The following is a 15,965-nucleotide window of genomic DNA, read 5'->3' on the forward strand; positions in this document are numbered from 1 at the left end:
AAGAGCAGCGTCCCCCCAAAATAAGATTTGCAAAGATGGAAAGAGAGGTGACTGGGGAGGAAAATCTTCATGCATACACAAATTGCTTCCCCCTCCCCAACTAAATTTCCATTCAAACTTTTGCAACTTCCAACTTTAAACTCAATGCCAAGCCGGTGTATTCTGAATTGCAAATTACTTTTCTAAATCATTTAGCATCCATCCTTGAAATTCCACATGTCAACAGCTCATTAATACCTACAGTCAATGTAGCTCTCTGAAAAAGAACCAATGGTTGGGTTGTTGTTTTTTTAAAAAACATTTTATTGAGACAGATAGCTAAAGAAAGCCTCCTTCAATTACAATTTGGCAGAAGCTAACTTTAGTTTTAAAACACGATTATAGGAATTTATGACCGGGCTGCAATGGAAGTGACTATTTTGAATATGATTAGCGGTCTGGAGAAGGAGATGCTGCGGGACGGTGTTTATAAATCAACAGAGGTGCTGCTCAGTGGTTTATAATGGTTCACTTCAGATCATCCACCATCATCACCTAAGTGGTATATTATGATAAACACAAAACAGTGGTGAGAGATTAAAAGTGATAAGATTCTCTCGGGGTAATGAATCCAAGCACCGTTGGAACCCAAAAGCAGATCAAAAGTTTCCTTTGGCTCTCAAGTTACTTCCACTCACTCACCTAAGTTTTCCACCTAATTCCCATCAGAAAGTAAAGGTAGTCCTTGACTTACAACAGTTCATTTAGTGTTCATTTTGTCAGTACTGTTCAACAGTACAGTGGGACCCCGAACGGCTCAGACCACGAACAATTCAGGTGCCAAACAAAATATCCCCTAAATGTGTCGCAAACATATCCTTGGGTGCCAAATAAACCCAGCTGTGGCTATTTTCCCTGCCACAGCGATTTCCCCTTCTGCACCATTTTTTGTCCGTGCGCGCATGCGCAGTCAGTCTTCTTCCAGTCACCATCAAATCGGGTGCTGACCGAAGTCCGGGAACAGATTACGATCGGCACACGAGGTCCCACTGTACTGGAAAAAGCAACTTTTCTCACATGACTGTTGCAGTATCCCCATGCTCACATTATCAAAAGTCAGAGGCTTGGCAATTGACTCATATTTATGACGGGTGCATTGTCCCGGGGGGGGGGGGGTCACGTGATCCCTTTTGTGACCATCTAATCAGCAAAGTCAATGGGGGAAGCCAGATTCGCTTAACAATGGTGTAACAGCCTTAATAACTGCAACGGTTCACTTAACGAAGGTGGCAAGAAAGGTCGTACGATGGGGCAAAGCTCAAATCTCTCACTTAGCAACATAAATGTTGGGTTTCAATTGTGGTCGTAAGTCGAGGACCACCTGGGGAAGATTTAAAGTTTACCAAGCACCGATAAAAAGCAGATTGATAAGGGTGGCCAATATTTAGATTCTCCACCTCATATGCTACTTGCCTAAGAAACCCATGAAAAATTGAGGGATTAAATGTTGAGAGGTAAATCCAGTAGCGGTTTCTACCTTTTCTTTAACTAAATTTGAGTTGCATTCTCTTGTCTTGGAATTGTATTTCTAGAGGAGGGAGGGTGTGGGGAACAATTATTTCAAAGTGATGGAATTGCTTGCAGAAGGAAGAACTGCAGGCTTGTGAGTTAAATGAAAGCAAGAATCTTTTTCCCATTCGGGTTTGGGTAGTGCAAATACATATAACTATTATATGTAAAAGTTGCGAGCAACCTTTCTATAAATATTGTACCTAAACCTATTAATAGGGAAAAGTAAACTGTCAAGATATTGCTTAGCACAATTTAAAGCTTAACACTTTTTCTTCTCAATGCTGAGAAAAAAAAGTGTTAGGAATTACACTTTTTTTTTTCCATTTAGACACAAACATACAGAGCTGTCAAATCAACAAATTAGCTTTGCAAATAATGAAGAGCAATGGCATCCAATTGCTATTTCCTTTCCTGCTACTAGACTGGGGGTCGGCAACCCGCGGCTCTGGAGCTGCATGTGGCTCTTTCATCCCTCTGCTGCGGCACCCTGTCACCAACTGGCTCCACAATTGATAGGGCTTTCAGTTAGGGCAGGCAGAGGAAAAAGGACACCGTGCTAGGAGAAGACTCTGGAGGGGGGGGGGGGAATGACACTGGACTTCCGGTTGGTTGAGAAAAAAGGATGCGGCGCTAGGAGGAGACTCTATGGTGGGGGAAACCAGACTTCCAGTTGGCAGCACCCTAGACGTGAATGACATTGGGCTGTCCATGCTCACCCTGGCCACGCCCACCTCGGCCCACTGAGGTCAAACAACCCTGATGAAATCGAGTTTAACACCACTGTGTTAAATATGGGTAAGAAATGTAAAATTTACACAAGCCCAGAATTTGAGAGAAAACTTTTATAAGATGTTTTATAGATGGCATTTAGATCCTAAAAAACTAGCCTGTATGTATCCGAATTTACAACCTAAATGCTGGAGATGTGATTGTCTCGATGCTACATACTATCACATATGGTGGACTTGTAAAAAGGTAAAAGCATTTTGGATAAAAATATGGTGGATTATGCAAAATGTTCTTTAAAAAAGGATAAAGTTTACCCCTCAGTTATTCTTGTTAGGTATAATTACTGATTGTACAGTTATAGAGACTAACTTGATTTTGCATTTAAGAACCGCAGCAAGACTGCTGGTGGCGCAATACTGGAAGAAGGAAGATTTGTAAAAGTTTTTCAAAAATTTTCAATAATTAAAAAAAACCACCCCTGTACTAGACTCGATCAAAATCCAACTTGGTTCAATAAGGAGAGATTTGGAAGAGTTTTCGGTCACATTCTCCAGACATTTATCTCAACCCTTAGAACCGTGAAGGCGAACCTATGGCCTTTCCCTTTTCCCTCCCCGTCTTCCCTCTGGAAGAATCAAGTTAGGACCTCCTCCATTAAGCCAGTCTTTGGTGTCAACGGTTGTTAGGACCCATAGCAGCATTTCCAAAATGTGAGAACTTTTAAGTAGTTTAGACTTCCACGTCAACTTCTGGGAGTTAAAGCCCACGCATCACAAAGTTCCCAAGGTTGGGAAAAGCTGAGCCTATAGCCACAATGTACATTGATGGAAGGACTTACGAATCCACATGAAGAACCTGCTGGCCGCTCCTTGCGCAAGCTGCCGCGATGATAGACTCAGGTAAGCCTATAAAAGAGACAAGGTTTTAATTAAATAATTTATGATAAAATATTTTAAGATCCATGCATTTTGAAGAAAGACCGTGTCACCCTCCTCCCCCCCCCAAAAAAATGACCCATTATGATTTGATTCTTTTCTGACACTAACGGAGGTAGTTCTACTGTATCTTCAGATGAGTTATTTTCTATTCTCTATTACTTTCTATGAGAGCTTCTTGGTGCTCTTTGAGCCTGCTTGTTTTCTTGCAATTACCCAAACTATGTCAGAATATTCATGAACTGGAATAGGACACAGCAACAGATCAGCCATTGGGTACTGGCTGGAATAGGACATGGTAACAAGGTCAGCCAATGTATAGCCATGGCAGCTGGGTCAGCCAATGGGAACTATTTGGTGACTGAGAGCCATGCCAGACGGCTAGGAGCCTGGGAGTGGCTTACCTATGTAGCTCTAAGTCTGTGCAAGAAAACTAATCTAGTCTGAATGTCTCCTCTGCCTGTGTTTTGCCTGTAACTACTACCATGTTGGTGAATTCACTATTGGTATTATACATTTTACCCATGCATTATTATGTATATAAAGAAGTTAATGAATCCTGCTGAATCAGTTATCTGTGTGTGCTTTCTGGATTTGATTTTTGCAACAAACTCTGACAAACTAGGTAGCCTCATCGCTGCACTAATGTTACCTAGATTGAGTAATGAAATACCTGCAAGAAAACAAGCAAGCTCAAAGAGCACCACCAAGCCCTCATTTAAACCCCGAGCTACAAATATTCTCCTTTATTGGTCCTTTCTATGAGAGATTCCTTTCCAAAAGGAATCTTGCAGTTCTTGTTTCCTTGATCTTCCTCAGGGAGGTAGGGATTCTCATTCATCAGGCTCCTAGAGTTCCTGATTTGAGTTTCTCATACAGAGGTGGGTTCCTACCAGTTCGCACCTATTCGGTAGAACTGGTTCGTCAAATCTACTGGACCGGTTAGAAGAGGTTCCACCAGTGGACCTGGAAAGCAGGCCACACCTACAGAAGAGGTTCCAAAATTTTTTGAAACCCACTACTGCTAAAGGGTTAGGGGTGCAAGGATCTTGTAACTTGACAGCTTTAAGACTTGCACGCTTCAATGCCAGAGTTCCTGAGCCAACGTGACTGGAGGAGGAATTCTGGGAGTTGAAGTCCACAAGTCTTAAAACTGTCAGGTTTGAAGACCCCTAGTTTTTTTTTTCTAAAGGGTTAGGGGTGCAAGGATCTTGTAACTTGACAGCTTTAAGACTTGCATGCTTCAATGCCAGAGTTTCTGAATAGCTACTTGGACCGACCTAAGTACTAATTCATAATTTCATATCTGGTCACATGGGTGGCGAGCCACTCCCATCCGGTCACATGGGTGGCAAGCCACTCCCACAAAGGAGGCCACACCCACAGAGTAGGTTCGAACAATTTTTGAAACCCACCACTGTTCTCATATCTAGACATCCGTTTTTATATCTCAAATTGTAGAGAAGCGAATCGTAATTGGATTATTGCTTTCTGTCCTTTCTCATTCGCCCAGTATTTTACTATTGTGAGCTTTGATCTAGATCAGTGTTTCTCAACATTAGTCGTTTTAAGATGTGCGGACTGCCAAGTCCCAGAATTCCGCAGCCATCATGGCCAGGCTATCTGGAGAATAATTCTGGGAGTTGAATTCCACCTGTATTAAAACAGCCAAGGTTGAAAAGGCTGCTCTAGATCAGGGGTGTCAAACTCAATTTCATTGAGGGCAGTATCAGGGTTGTGTTTGACCTTGGGGTAGGCGTCGCCGGAGGGGTGTGGTCAGGGTAGGCGTGGCCAGCTCAACATCCTGCAGCCCTCTGCCATCGAAAGCGGAGCCCGGGAGGCCGCACAGAGGCAACGTGTGCCGGTCCTTCACTGTTTCCAGGGGAGCAGCGCGGGCCAGATCTAAGCACCCTGCAGGCTGGATCCGGACCGCGGGTCTTGAATTTGACATCCCTGCTCTAGACGATGGGCCTAGCGCAGTGATGGCTAACCTTTTTGTTGTTTGGTGCCAAAAATGTGAGGGCATGCGCACTTTCAAGCACGTGTATGCCAGCACCCATAATGCAAAGCGCCCCCCACATGCGCACATAACCTCTCCCACACTCTCCTCCCATGCCCACCGCATTACTTGCCTCCCAGCTGAGTTTGGTATTTCCTCCAGGGAGCCAGGAGAGACCATTTTCTCCCTTCCCAAGCTCCAGGAAAGCCTCCAGAGCCTGGGGAGGGTGAAAAACAGGCCCAATAGGCCAAAAGGAAGTTTGGAAATGATCCATTTCCAGCTTCCAGAGGGCCTCCGGGAGACTGGGGGGAGGCTGCTTTCGCCTTCCCCAGGCTCTGGAGGCTTTCTTGAAGCCTGGGGAGGGCAAAAACGGCCTCCCCCAGCCCTCCAGAAGGCCGAAAATCAACTGGCTGGTGCACGCATGTGCGCTGCAGCTGATGGCTCATGTGCTGGCAGATATGGCTCCGTGTGCCACCTGTGGCACATGTGCCATCGGTTCACCATTACGGGCTTGGGTACGTTAATGTTTCATGTTTTGAAGGGCAAAATATATGTGCTAAAGTTTAAAGAAAACCAATCGATCGATCAATTAATCAATAGCAAATACATAAATAAAACAAGCAGACCCTCAAGCCTAAAACCTTTGTTTTAACAAACTGGGATTCGGAGCAACCAAACGGCAGTATGCGGTCCTTAATCCTTTTAACTGGGAGAGGATACAACTTCAAACTATTCATACATCAGAATTCAATATCTAGAATATCACCTGAAGCAATAAAAGGCAATATATGGAATACTGCTGGAGGCAATAAAAGGAAAGTGCTTCCCAGTAGAAAAAGAAAAAAAGAAAGAAAAGACATTGATCAGAGGCAGTTAGGCATCAAGTTGTAGAATACGGGCTTGTAATTGGAATTTCAAAGATTATCCACCTTAGTACAAATAAATTCCTGGAATGAAAGAGACAGGGAGAAGAGAGGGTGTCAGAACCTAAATAGTAAGAGGGGGGAACCAGTTATCCAGTTCAATGTAAGAACTCCAAAACAGAGTGATTTATATTTACAAAACTGCATAAAAATCTATTCAAAAGCATAACTTGCCCAGTGAAGGACTTTCTTGTGTTAAGCAAGCCTTTCTCAATATACCTGGAATGCAGAAGGTTGCATGGGGGGGAAAAATATGAAACCACTAGGAATCAAACTATTTTCAACCGATTATAAGTGACTTTCTTGGATTATTTCCAAATGCTTCAAGGAAGGAAATTTGGTAAACAACCATTGTGGTTTGTATACTCTGAATTATGGTTTAGGACAGGGGTTCTCAACCAGTGCTCCGTGGACCCCTGGAAGGCCACGATGTCATCAGAGGAGGTCCATGAAGGCTAGGAAAAAATGTTATGATTTAAATCTTGAGTTAAGTCTTGGGGGTCCGTGGTCATGTTCCGTGGCCACAAAAGCAGTGGTGGGATTCAATTTTTTTTACTACCGGTTCTGTGGGTGTGGCTTGGTGGCGTGGTAGGGGAAGGATGCAGTAAAATCCCCATTCCCTCTCCACTCCAGGGGAAGGATACAGTAAAATCCCCATTCCCTCTCCACTCCAGGGGAAGGATGCAGTAAAATCCCCATTCCCTCTCCACTCCAGGGGAAGGATGCAGTAAAATCCCCATTCCCTCTCCACTCCAGGGGAAGGATGCAGTAAAATCCCCATTCCCTCTCCACTCCAGGGGAAGGATGCAGTAAAATCCCCATTTCCTCTCCACTCCAGGGGAAGGATGCAGTAAAATCCCCATTCCCTATCCACTCCAGGGGAAGGATACTGTAAAATCCCCATTCCCTCTCTACTCCAGGGGAAAGATACTGCAAAATCCCCATTTCCTCCCGATCAGCTGGGACTCGGGAGGCAGAGAATAGATGGGGATGGGGCCAATCAGAGGTGGTATTTACTGGTTCTCCCAACGACTCAAAATTTCCGCTACTGGTTCTCCAGAACTGGTCAGAACCTGTTGAATACCACCTCTGCACAAAAGGTATTTAAAGAGGGTCTGGGATGAAGAAAAAGTTGAGAGCCATTGGTTTCATATGTTGGGGACTCACCCAAAAGTAGCTATATCAGCAAACCACAAGTAAACCACCTATGAGTAAGATTGATGTGCAAAGATGGGTGCCAAGTCCCCTTCATTCAACTTGAATGAAGACTGAATGAACATTGCAGCTAATAACTTGCATGTTCCCCTATAAAGGGAGGAAGAAGAATAGTTTATTATTATTTGTAGTAAATGTCTTCTTTGTAGTTGGGTACATCTTCTTGTGAGAATGCCAACCAAAGACCCTCAAAACTCTAAATGTGCTTACTTTGCCAAAAATATTGTTCACCCTTGCGTTAAAGCAAAGTTCCACTGAGAAAAAAAAATCCATATTCATCGGTTAATGCAGGGGTGTCCAAATTTGGGAACTTTAAGACCTGTGCATGGCTGGCTGGGAAATTCTGGGGGTTGAAGTCCACAAGTCTTAAAAGTTCTCAAGTTTGGACACCCCGGGGTTAATGTTTATGGAGTCCCAGATGTTGTGGCTATTCAACTGCCTATAGTTAAACCAAACTGTGATTCAGTGTGATGTGCAAACTGAAAGAAGGGATGGGTGCCAGCTTATCACAAAAGCCTGAAAATGGTTTATAAGCATCTCTGACTGTTGTGTGTTACATATATTGCAAAAAATAAAAGTCTCTGTGGAAAATGCCAAAAGAAATCAACTGGACATGTTATAGGAAAGTTTTAACTACCAACCAAGCCTGAATAGCTGCAGGAAGTTGCAAACATGAACTATCCAAGGTGCTGAATTCGACCTCCACTAAATACACTTTATTCTACAGCAGGAGCCTCCATCCTTGGCCGCTTTAAGACTTGTGGACTTCAACTCCTAGAATTCCTCAGCCAGCGCTGGCTGGCTGGGGAATTCTGGGAATTGACGTCCACAAGTCTTAAAGTGGCCAAGGATGGAGAGCCCCGTTCTGCAGCATGTTGTGGACACATCGTCAAAATGGGACTAGTAAAGGTAAAGATTCCACCCACCCCCCCGGACATGTGTGCTAGTCATTCCTGACTCTAGGGAGCAGTGCTGATCTCCATTTCAAAGCCAAAGAGCCAGCACTGTCCAAAGACGTCTCCATGGTCATGTGGCTGGCAAGACTAAACATCGAAGGTGCACGGAAGGCTGTTACCTTCCCATCAAGGGTGGTTCCTATTTTTCTACTTGCATTTTTACATGTTTTCAAACTGCTAGGTTGGCAGAAGCTGGGACAAGTAATGGGAGCTCACTCCATACCTTGTGCTATAAATCTTCATTTGAACCTTTGCAAAGATTCCGGATATGCAATGCCCCAGACTCCACTCCACCTCAGGGAATCCTAAATACTGTTATTTAACAGTACAAGAAGGAACTGAAATGGGTCCCCCTGTTGTGACTGTTAGCACGGAGAAAGGGTGTGAATGTTACATCCTGGGGCCATGTTATCAAAACAATGCTTCTTTACATAGAGCGCTGTAACAGCTGCTGAGCACATGGGTTTTGTGCAAATTCTGGCTAGAAAACTCCTGAAAGTGATCAGTGATATTGATAACCTGGGGGCTAGATAAAAGCCCAATTTAGTATTAAACATTGGGACAGAAAATATCAAAGAACTGGCAAAAGATTACATCTGAAAAGATTCAAAGCAATACAACTAGGCAGGGGCTTAAAAAAAAGCACTAGCTTTCCTGATGCCCCAGTGTCTCTGTTTGGCTAGTGTGCCATGATACATTTTAAAAACCGTATTAGTATTTGGAATTGATTTTTCTTAACATTATACTTACATAAGATAAACATAAAGTACTATCACCACCATTCCTGGCATATCGACCAATAAATAACAGCTTCCTCTGACAGGACTCTGATGACTGGGCGAAGCCCAAACGCTTTCAGCCAAAATCACAGGGAGCTATAAATCACGGTTTATTTTATAGAATATTTCAAAATGGGTCCCTGCCTTCTACCTTGAAAGTCATTTCATGTGTTATTTATAACTAGCGAAGATCAGAAACAGAAAGAATGGGAAAAATTGCATGGAACCAGAAAATTTACAATGGGCTTTGGGTGTTTTATACACACACACACACACACACACACACACACACACACACTTTTTAGAGGAGAAAACAGAGAGAAGAGACTTAGTTTGACATACAGTCAGAAACCACAAACATCTTTCAGGTGGGGATAAAGTGTAGGGTATAAGTTAAACAACAGCTAACTTGCACAATATCCCAGTTAGGAGGAACAACAGAGAGGTACACTGTGATCCAAAGATGAAAACACGGGATCAAATTTGGATCCATTCCCAGTCCATATTTCAAAACAGCACTGACTCTGAGATTTATATCAAACAGAACTACGCTTGTGTTTCAATCATAATTTGTTATTAAGCCACAAGTGATTGGCCTCAGGCATTGGGTGGAAAGACTCTACCGAATCCACGTAGCTTGGCAAAATACTTGAAATGTTATTAGAAGATGCAGTCGGAGGTCTCAATTTCTAACAAATCCTCTCAGGTTTTGGATAAAATAGGGATGAAGGAATTGGTTTTTTTTTTTAATGTTTTCCAAATTTAATTGCAGCAAAACGTAGGCCATCTAGCAGTAATCTACCTTTCAAAAAACCATTTTTGTACAACCACTAGAAACACAAAATCTGAACTGGCGTTCTGATTCAAACTGGAGTAATAACTGCTTTGACGATTTGATGGCTATGTAGGACGTTAGCGCCCACCCCTCTCCTGGAAAAATGAAATATTTTAGGAAATATTAAAAGGGCAGAATATTTCCCCTAAAAGGGAGGCAAAAACTCAGCCCACCTCCCCTTTGTCAATGGCCATTAATGCCTGGGCCAGTCTATTCTACATAACAAAGATCTACCTCCTTCAGGCAGAGCTATAATAGGAATCCCAAAGCCCTTTCATTACATCATCACCCAGTAGAGTCAACCAAGCTTGGAACTCAGGACAGCCCCTGCATGGCCCCATGGAAATCTGACAACCAATCAGAATACAAGCTCAAATTCAAAAGTCCAGAGTGGGCATAAATCTCAGGCACTCTCAGCATCTCCTCCCTTTTTGTTCTTCACCCAGCATCTTCAAGGCAGATGGCCCTGTCCACCATTAAAACCATCTTTCCAAACAGCCACCATGTTTCCAGTGTCTTTCTCCCCACTTGGAACTGAACCCAGAAGGACATTTCTTCCAACAGCTACGATGAACACATTTATCCATGAAACAGACTCTTCTCCAAGTCCACCAAGGCTCTCCTAAAACCTGGCCTTCTTTGTGCTCCTGCATAAAGCCACTCAATTCATTGGATTACATTCTGCCCTTCCTCTAACCATCCTACGTCTCACAAAAGGCAACCGGATCAGAGCTCCAGGTGAGGTCACTTCCTCCCTGGTCCTGCTCTTCTCTCAGGAACACAAGAAATTTAAGAGGAAGTCGAGGGTTCTCTTTCATTCAGCTTTTATCCTCTCCATTAAGAATCTCAGTAAAACCAGGGCTGACCATAACTGGCCCAGAAAGCTAAAGGTATCACTATTGATTAGGAATAGAATAGAATAGAATAGGGAATAGAACAGAACAGAATTCTTTATTGGCCAAGGAATTTGTCTTTAGTGCAGATGCTCTCAGTATACATAAGGAGAATAATACATTCATCAAGAATAAAAAGATACACTTAGTGATAGTCAAGGTTACTAATAAGCTATCAAATCGTACTAGGAAACCAATAAAAACAATATAAATTGAAGGATACAAGCAACATGGTTATAATCATAAGTGTGCAGAGATAGATACTAGGAAGGAAGAGAAGGATGATAGTAATACATTCTTAGTAAATTATTAACAGTGTTGTGGGAATTAGTTGTTAAGCAGAGTGATGGGATTTGGAGAAAAACTGTCCTTGTGTCTAGTTGTTTTGGTGTGCAATGGCCTGTAGCGTCATTTTGAGGGCAATAGTTGAAACAAAGTATGAGGGGGATGTAGATGTTTTCACAGCCCTCTTTTTGACTTGTGCAGTGTGTAGGTCCTCAATGGAAGGCAGGTTAATAGCCAATGTTTTTCCTGCAGTTCTAATTATACATCGAAGTCTATGTTTGTCTTGTTTGGTTGCAGAGCCAAACCAGACAGTTATGGAGGTGCAGATGACAGAGTCAGAAATTCCTGGAGATTACCAAGAACTACAGTATTAGGGCTGTAGGCTAAATTTCCAGGGGGCGGGAGGGCGGGGAATCCCGGAAGGTAATTCTGTATTTTTGTAGTTTGGCAAGATAACTGGATGGTTGTGTCAAGAGAGTCACTAGGAATTGAGCTGAATTCAAGAATGTTTCCCCTCCTCCAAATGAAGGTATTTGGGAAAGTCTATGTAGTTTTCCTCCCTCAGGAGACCTAATAAGCTTTATATATGAAGTAAGAATTTGAACCTAGTGATTCCTGATCTTAAGCTAACAGAACCTTTAGAGCAAATTTAAGGTTCAGAAGTTTGTTTTTTTAACTGAAACGTCATAATCAGATGCCGATTAGTTGGCTCATGACAAACACCCATATACTGAAATAAGGATCAGCATCCTATAAACACATATTGAAACTAATTCTTATCTGAATTGAATGTTGAACACACAGGCTTTTACAGCAAAAATCGATTTCTGGACCTGCTAATCTCCTTAACCTTCAGCCTTGCCATTTTTTTCCCCCAGACTAATTTAGAATAGATCCACCTGATCTTGCATGCTAGATTCTGTGATGTGGTCCACATCTGGCAGCTGTAACTTACAGCACAATTTAAAGATATTTCGCATAGTTTAGCTATCGTTTGAAACTTACTCAATGCATTTTGAATATATTCAAAATCATAGTCATATAGGCTGGGTTGCTATATTGGGCTAAACCATAGTGCACATTCCTTATTGCACTGTAAAACATCAGTCATCGTGATTTATGATTTAGAGCAGGGGTGTCAAACTCAAGGCCCACGGGCCAGATCCGGCCCACGGGGTGCTTAGATCTGGCCCACGAGGCTGTCCTGGAAACAGCAACGGACCAGCCTGCGGTGCCTCTGTCAGTAAAAATGAAGGGCCCGCACCCCTCTGAGCTCAGTTTTAGCTGGTTGAGGGTTGCAGGAAGCTGTCACAGCCAAAAACGGAGCTTAGAGGCCCATTTTTGCTGGGCGAGCGCGCAAGCCATCACAGGCATCCCGATACGAGTGACGTCGAGCTGGCCACGCCCACCCTGGGCCCCGAGGTCAAACACAACCCTGATGCAGCCCTCAATGAAATCAAATTTGACACCCCGATTTAGAGTGACACACAAACCCATCCAACTGAGACTAAAGAAGCCATCGTTAAAGAAAACAATGAAGAAACTCAATCACAGTACCTCGTGGTACTTTCAGAATGGCAATAATGTTCATGCATGACAGATCCTAACAAATTTGCCATTTTTAATATTCATGAAGGGGAAATAAATATGTAAATGAGCGCAAGCACTTCAGAACTAAGCAGGTAGCTAAAGAGAAGGGGCTAGGGCAGGAAGAGAATAATAAATTCCTAGGAATAAATAAATATAGTCCCTGATAAAGGAGAGAGTGAACAAGGCATTCCATTTTCACTGGTGGTTTACTAAAGTTTGAATGAAACACAATTATCTGCATTCACAAAGCATGTAAAACCAAAATGTTTTAGCTGATTTTAGCGAAGAATACTACGTGACCTCAGTCAGGCATGGTTTGTTCAATAACATTTGGTTAAATAAACCATAGCTTAATGTGTTAGACAGTTTTTGTCAGGCACTCTTAACTCAGCTTTTCTATACACAGGCTAGCTACTGATAATAGCATTATTCATCCGGATGATATGTCTGGCTTCTATTAATGTCTGCAAAGAACTACACGCTGAACAGTCTACAGAGTATAGAACTAATTTTTAAAAAAACAACAACAATGTGTGGACAAATAAATAATTGGAAATGCAAATACCTTTAATTTTAAAATAGTTTTATTTCACTTTACTGCATGCATTTGATGGATTTATTATAACCTGGCTTGAAATCTTTAAGGCATTCAGCATCCATATTAGCTATGTTAAATAAAATAAAAAGAACTTGTATCTGCAATGCTTTCAGACCCAGCATGAAAACCAATTACAGCAAATGAACTAAACGCAGTTACAGAAAGAAAAGGCAATAGCAGTTAGACTTATATACCGCTTCATAGGGCTTTCAGCCCCCTCTAAGCGGTTTACAGAGTCAGCATATTGCCCCCACAGTCTGGGCCCTCATTTCACCCACCTCGGAAGGATGGAAGGCTGAGTCAACCTTGAGCCGGTGAGATTTGAACCGCTGAACTGCAGATAACAGTCAGCTGAAGTGGCCTGCAGTACTGCACCCTAATCACTGCGCCACCTCGGCTCATAATGGACAAGAAAACTAAGGATTCTGAATTGTGAGAGGTTTTGTTTTATCCATCCAATGCATCTATCCAATTCTTCACTCCCCAGTAAAAATACCCAGAAGGTATTGTTAGTCCCATGAGCAAACTCAAATCCAATCACCCATTCCAAGATTATACTGCCTAACAGAGCCAGATTGGTGTAGTGGTTAAGGTACCAAGCTTTGAGTTCTAGCCCTGCCTTAAGCACAAAGCCAGTTGGGTGACTTTGAGCCAGAAGGAAACTTCATCTCTAGAAGACAGTGGCAAAACACTTCCAAATAAAGTTGTTAAGGAAATTGCAGGGACTAGTCCAGGCAGTCAGCAGACCTCAAGACTTGACTTGAAGGCAAGGAGAGCCAGTTTGGTACAGCAGTTAAAAGTGCCAGGATAGAAACGAAGAGATGGTTAGTTTTAGTTCTGCCATCGACATGAAGGCAATTGAGAAACTTTGGACCAATCCCAAGAAGAGATTGGACAACCAATTGTCTGAAATGGTATTGGGTTTCCTGAGTGAGCAGGGGATTGGACTAGAAGACCTCCAAGGTCCCTTTCAACTCTGTGTGTGTGTGTTTGTGTCTGTCTGTCTGTCTGTCTGTCTGTAGATAGATGATAGATTAGACAGACACAGAGAGAGACAGGCAGGCAGGCCAGGCAGGCAGATATAGCTCATAGATAGATGATAGATGATGGATGGATTAGATAGATGGATGGATGGATGGATTAGATAGAGAGGGGGGGAGAGATAGATAGATAGATAGATAGATAGATAGATAGATAGATAGATAGATAGATAGATAGATAGATAGATGATAGATAGATGATGGATGGAATAGATAGATAATTAGATAGATAGATAGATAGATGATGGATGGATGATAGATGGATGGATGGATGGATGGATGGATGGATGGATGGATGATGGATGGGATAGATAGATAGATAGATAGATAGATAGATAGATAGATAGATAATAATAATGATGATGGATGGATGATAGATGGATGGATGGACAGATAGATACATAGACAGACAGACAGACAGATGGATGATGAATGGATTAGATAGATAGATAGATAGATAGATAGATAGATAGATAGATAGATAGATAATTAGATAGATAAATAGATGATGGATGGATGGATGGATGGATGGATGGATAGATGGATGGGATAGATAGATAGATAGATAGATAGATAGATAGATAGATAGATAGATAGATAGATAGAATGATGATGATGATGATGGATGGATGGATGATAGATAGATAGATAGATAGATAGATGATAGATAGATAGATAGATAGATAGATAGATAGATAGATAGATGGATGATGAATGGATTAGATAGATAGATAGATAGATAGATAGATAGATAGATAGATAGATAGATAATGATGATGGGTGGATGATAGATGGATTAGATAGATAGATAGATAGATAGATAGATAGATAGATAGATAGATAGATAGATAGATAGATAGGGTTAGGTTAATTTAGATTTAGATAAATATTTATTTATAAAAACACGCACCCACACACACACATTATATAAGGCCCAAGACAATTCCTCTTCATTCAATGAGACCCAGGAAAGCCAAAAAAATTGAACACGCTTTGCCTACAGAAGAAGCAGGACATTAATAATAATAATGAACCAAAAAGCCACCAGCACCTGCCCCTTTTTCTCTCAACGGCGCACCGACCCCCCATTAGCCTGGCATCGTCTCCTCTTCCAAACCCGGACTTGGCTGGGGATGATGGTAATTGCAGTCCAACCCCTAGGGGGCTGCACCCGATGCAGGAAAGGATCGGTTTATTTCCAAAGCTGCTTCCTTCCCTTCCAAAAGGCTTCCAAGATCCTAGCCAATCTCGCCCTCTGCTCCAGCCTCGGACACGCTTCCCTTAACCCCGCCCAGCCATTCGCACGTTACATTCACGCGAGTTCCCTCACCCGTTCCTATGACCACCACATCAAACTCGGAAGGCAAGTGGTCCGCCATCTTGAGAGGGGAAAAAAATTTTCGGCCGCGGTCACGTGACGCCTCTGCCTCTGCCGAGCGCTACCGGAAGCGAGTCGAGGCGGAGCGGCGGCCGGAAAATCCTTCGCGGGGCATTGTGGGGAGTGTAGTTCTTTTTTCGAACTTGCCGCCGGAGCGACCGTTCGAAAGGTCTTTGTGCCCATTTAGTTTGAGCGCCTTTTTTTAAAGCTAATCCCCCTTCTTCCTCCGAATCCATATCAACGTTACGTTAAAGTTGCA

The 15,965-nt window shown here is 42.6% G+C and overlaps 1 protein-coding gene across 1 annotated transcript in view; it reads right to left on the minus strand.

Moving 5' to 3' along the window:
* Positions 1 to 15,752, minus strand: part of CHM (CHM Rab escort protein) — a 75,394-nt gene extending 59,642 nt beyond the window's left edge. The window contains exons 1-2 of the mRNA XM_032228159.1: positions 15,659 to 15,752; positions 3,119 to 3,185 (exon numbers count right to left, since the gene is read on the minus strand). Coding sequence (XP_032084050.1) covers positions 3,119 to 3,185; positions 15,659 to 15,707 — 116 coding nt within the window. The 5' untranslated portion in view covers positions 15,708 to 15,752. The remainder of the gene's footprint in view (positions 1 to 3,118; positions 3,186 to 15,658) is intronic.
* Between the last annotated feature and the right edge of the window lie 213 nt (positions 15,753 to 15,965).

The sequence above is a fragment of the Thamnophis elegans genome, chromosome 12, assembly GCF_009769535.1.
Source record: "Thamnophis elegans isolate rThaEle1 chromosome 12, rThaEle1.pri, whole genome shotgun sequence".
Classification (NCBI taxonomy): domain Eukaryota; kingdom Metazoa; phylum Chordata; class Lepidosauria; order Squamata; family Colubridae; genus Thamnophis; species Thamnophis elegans.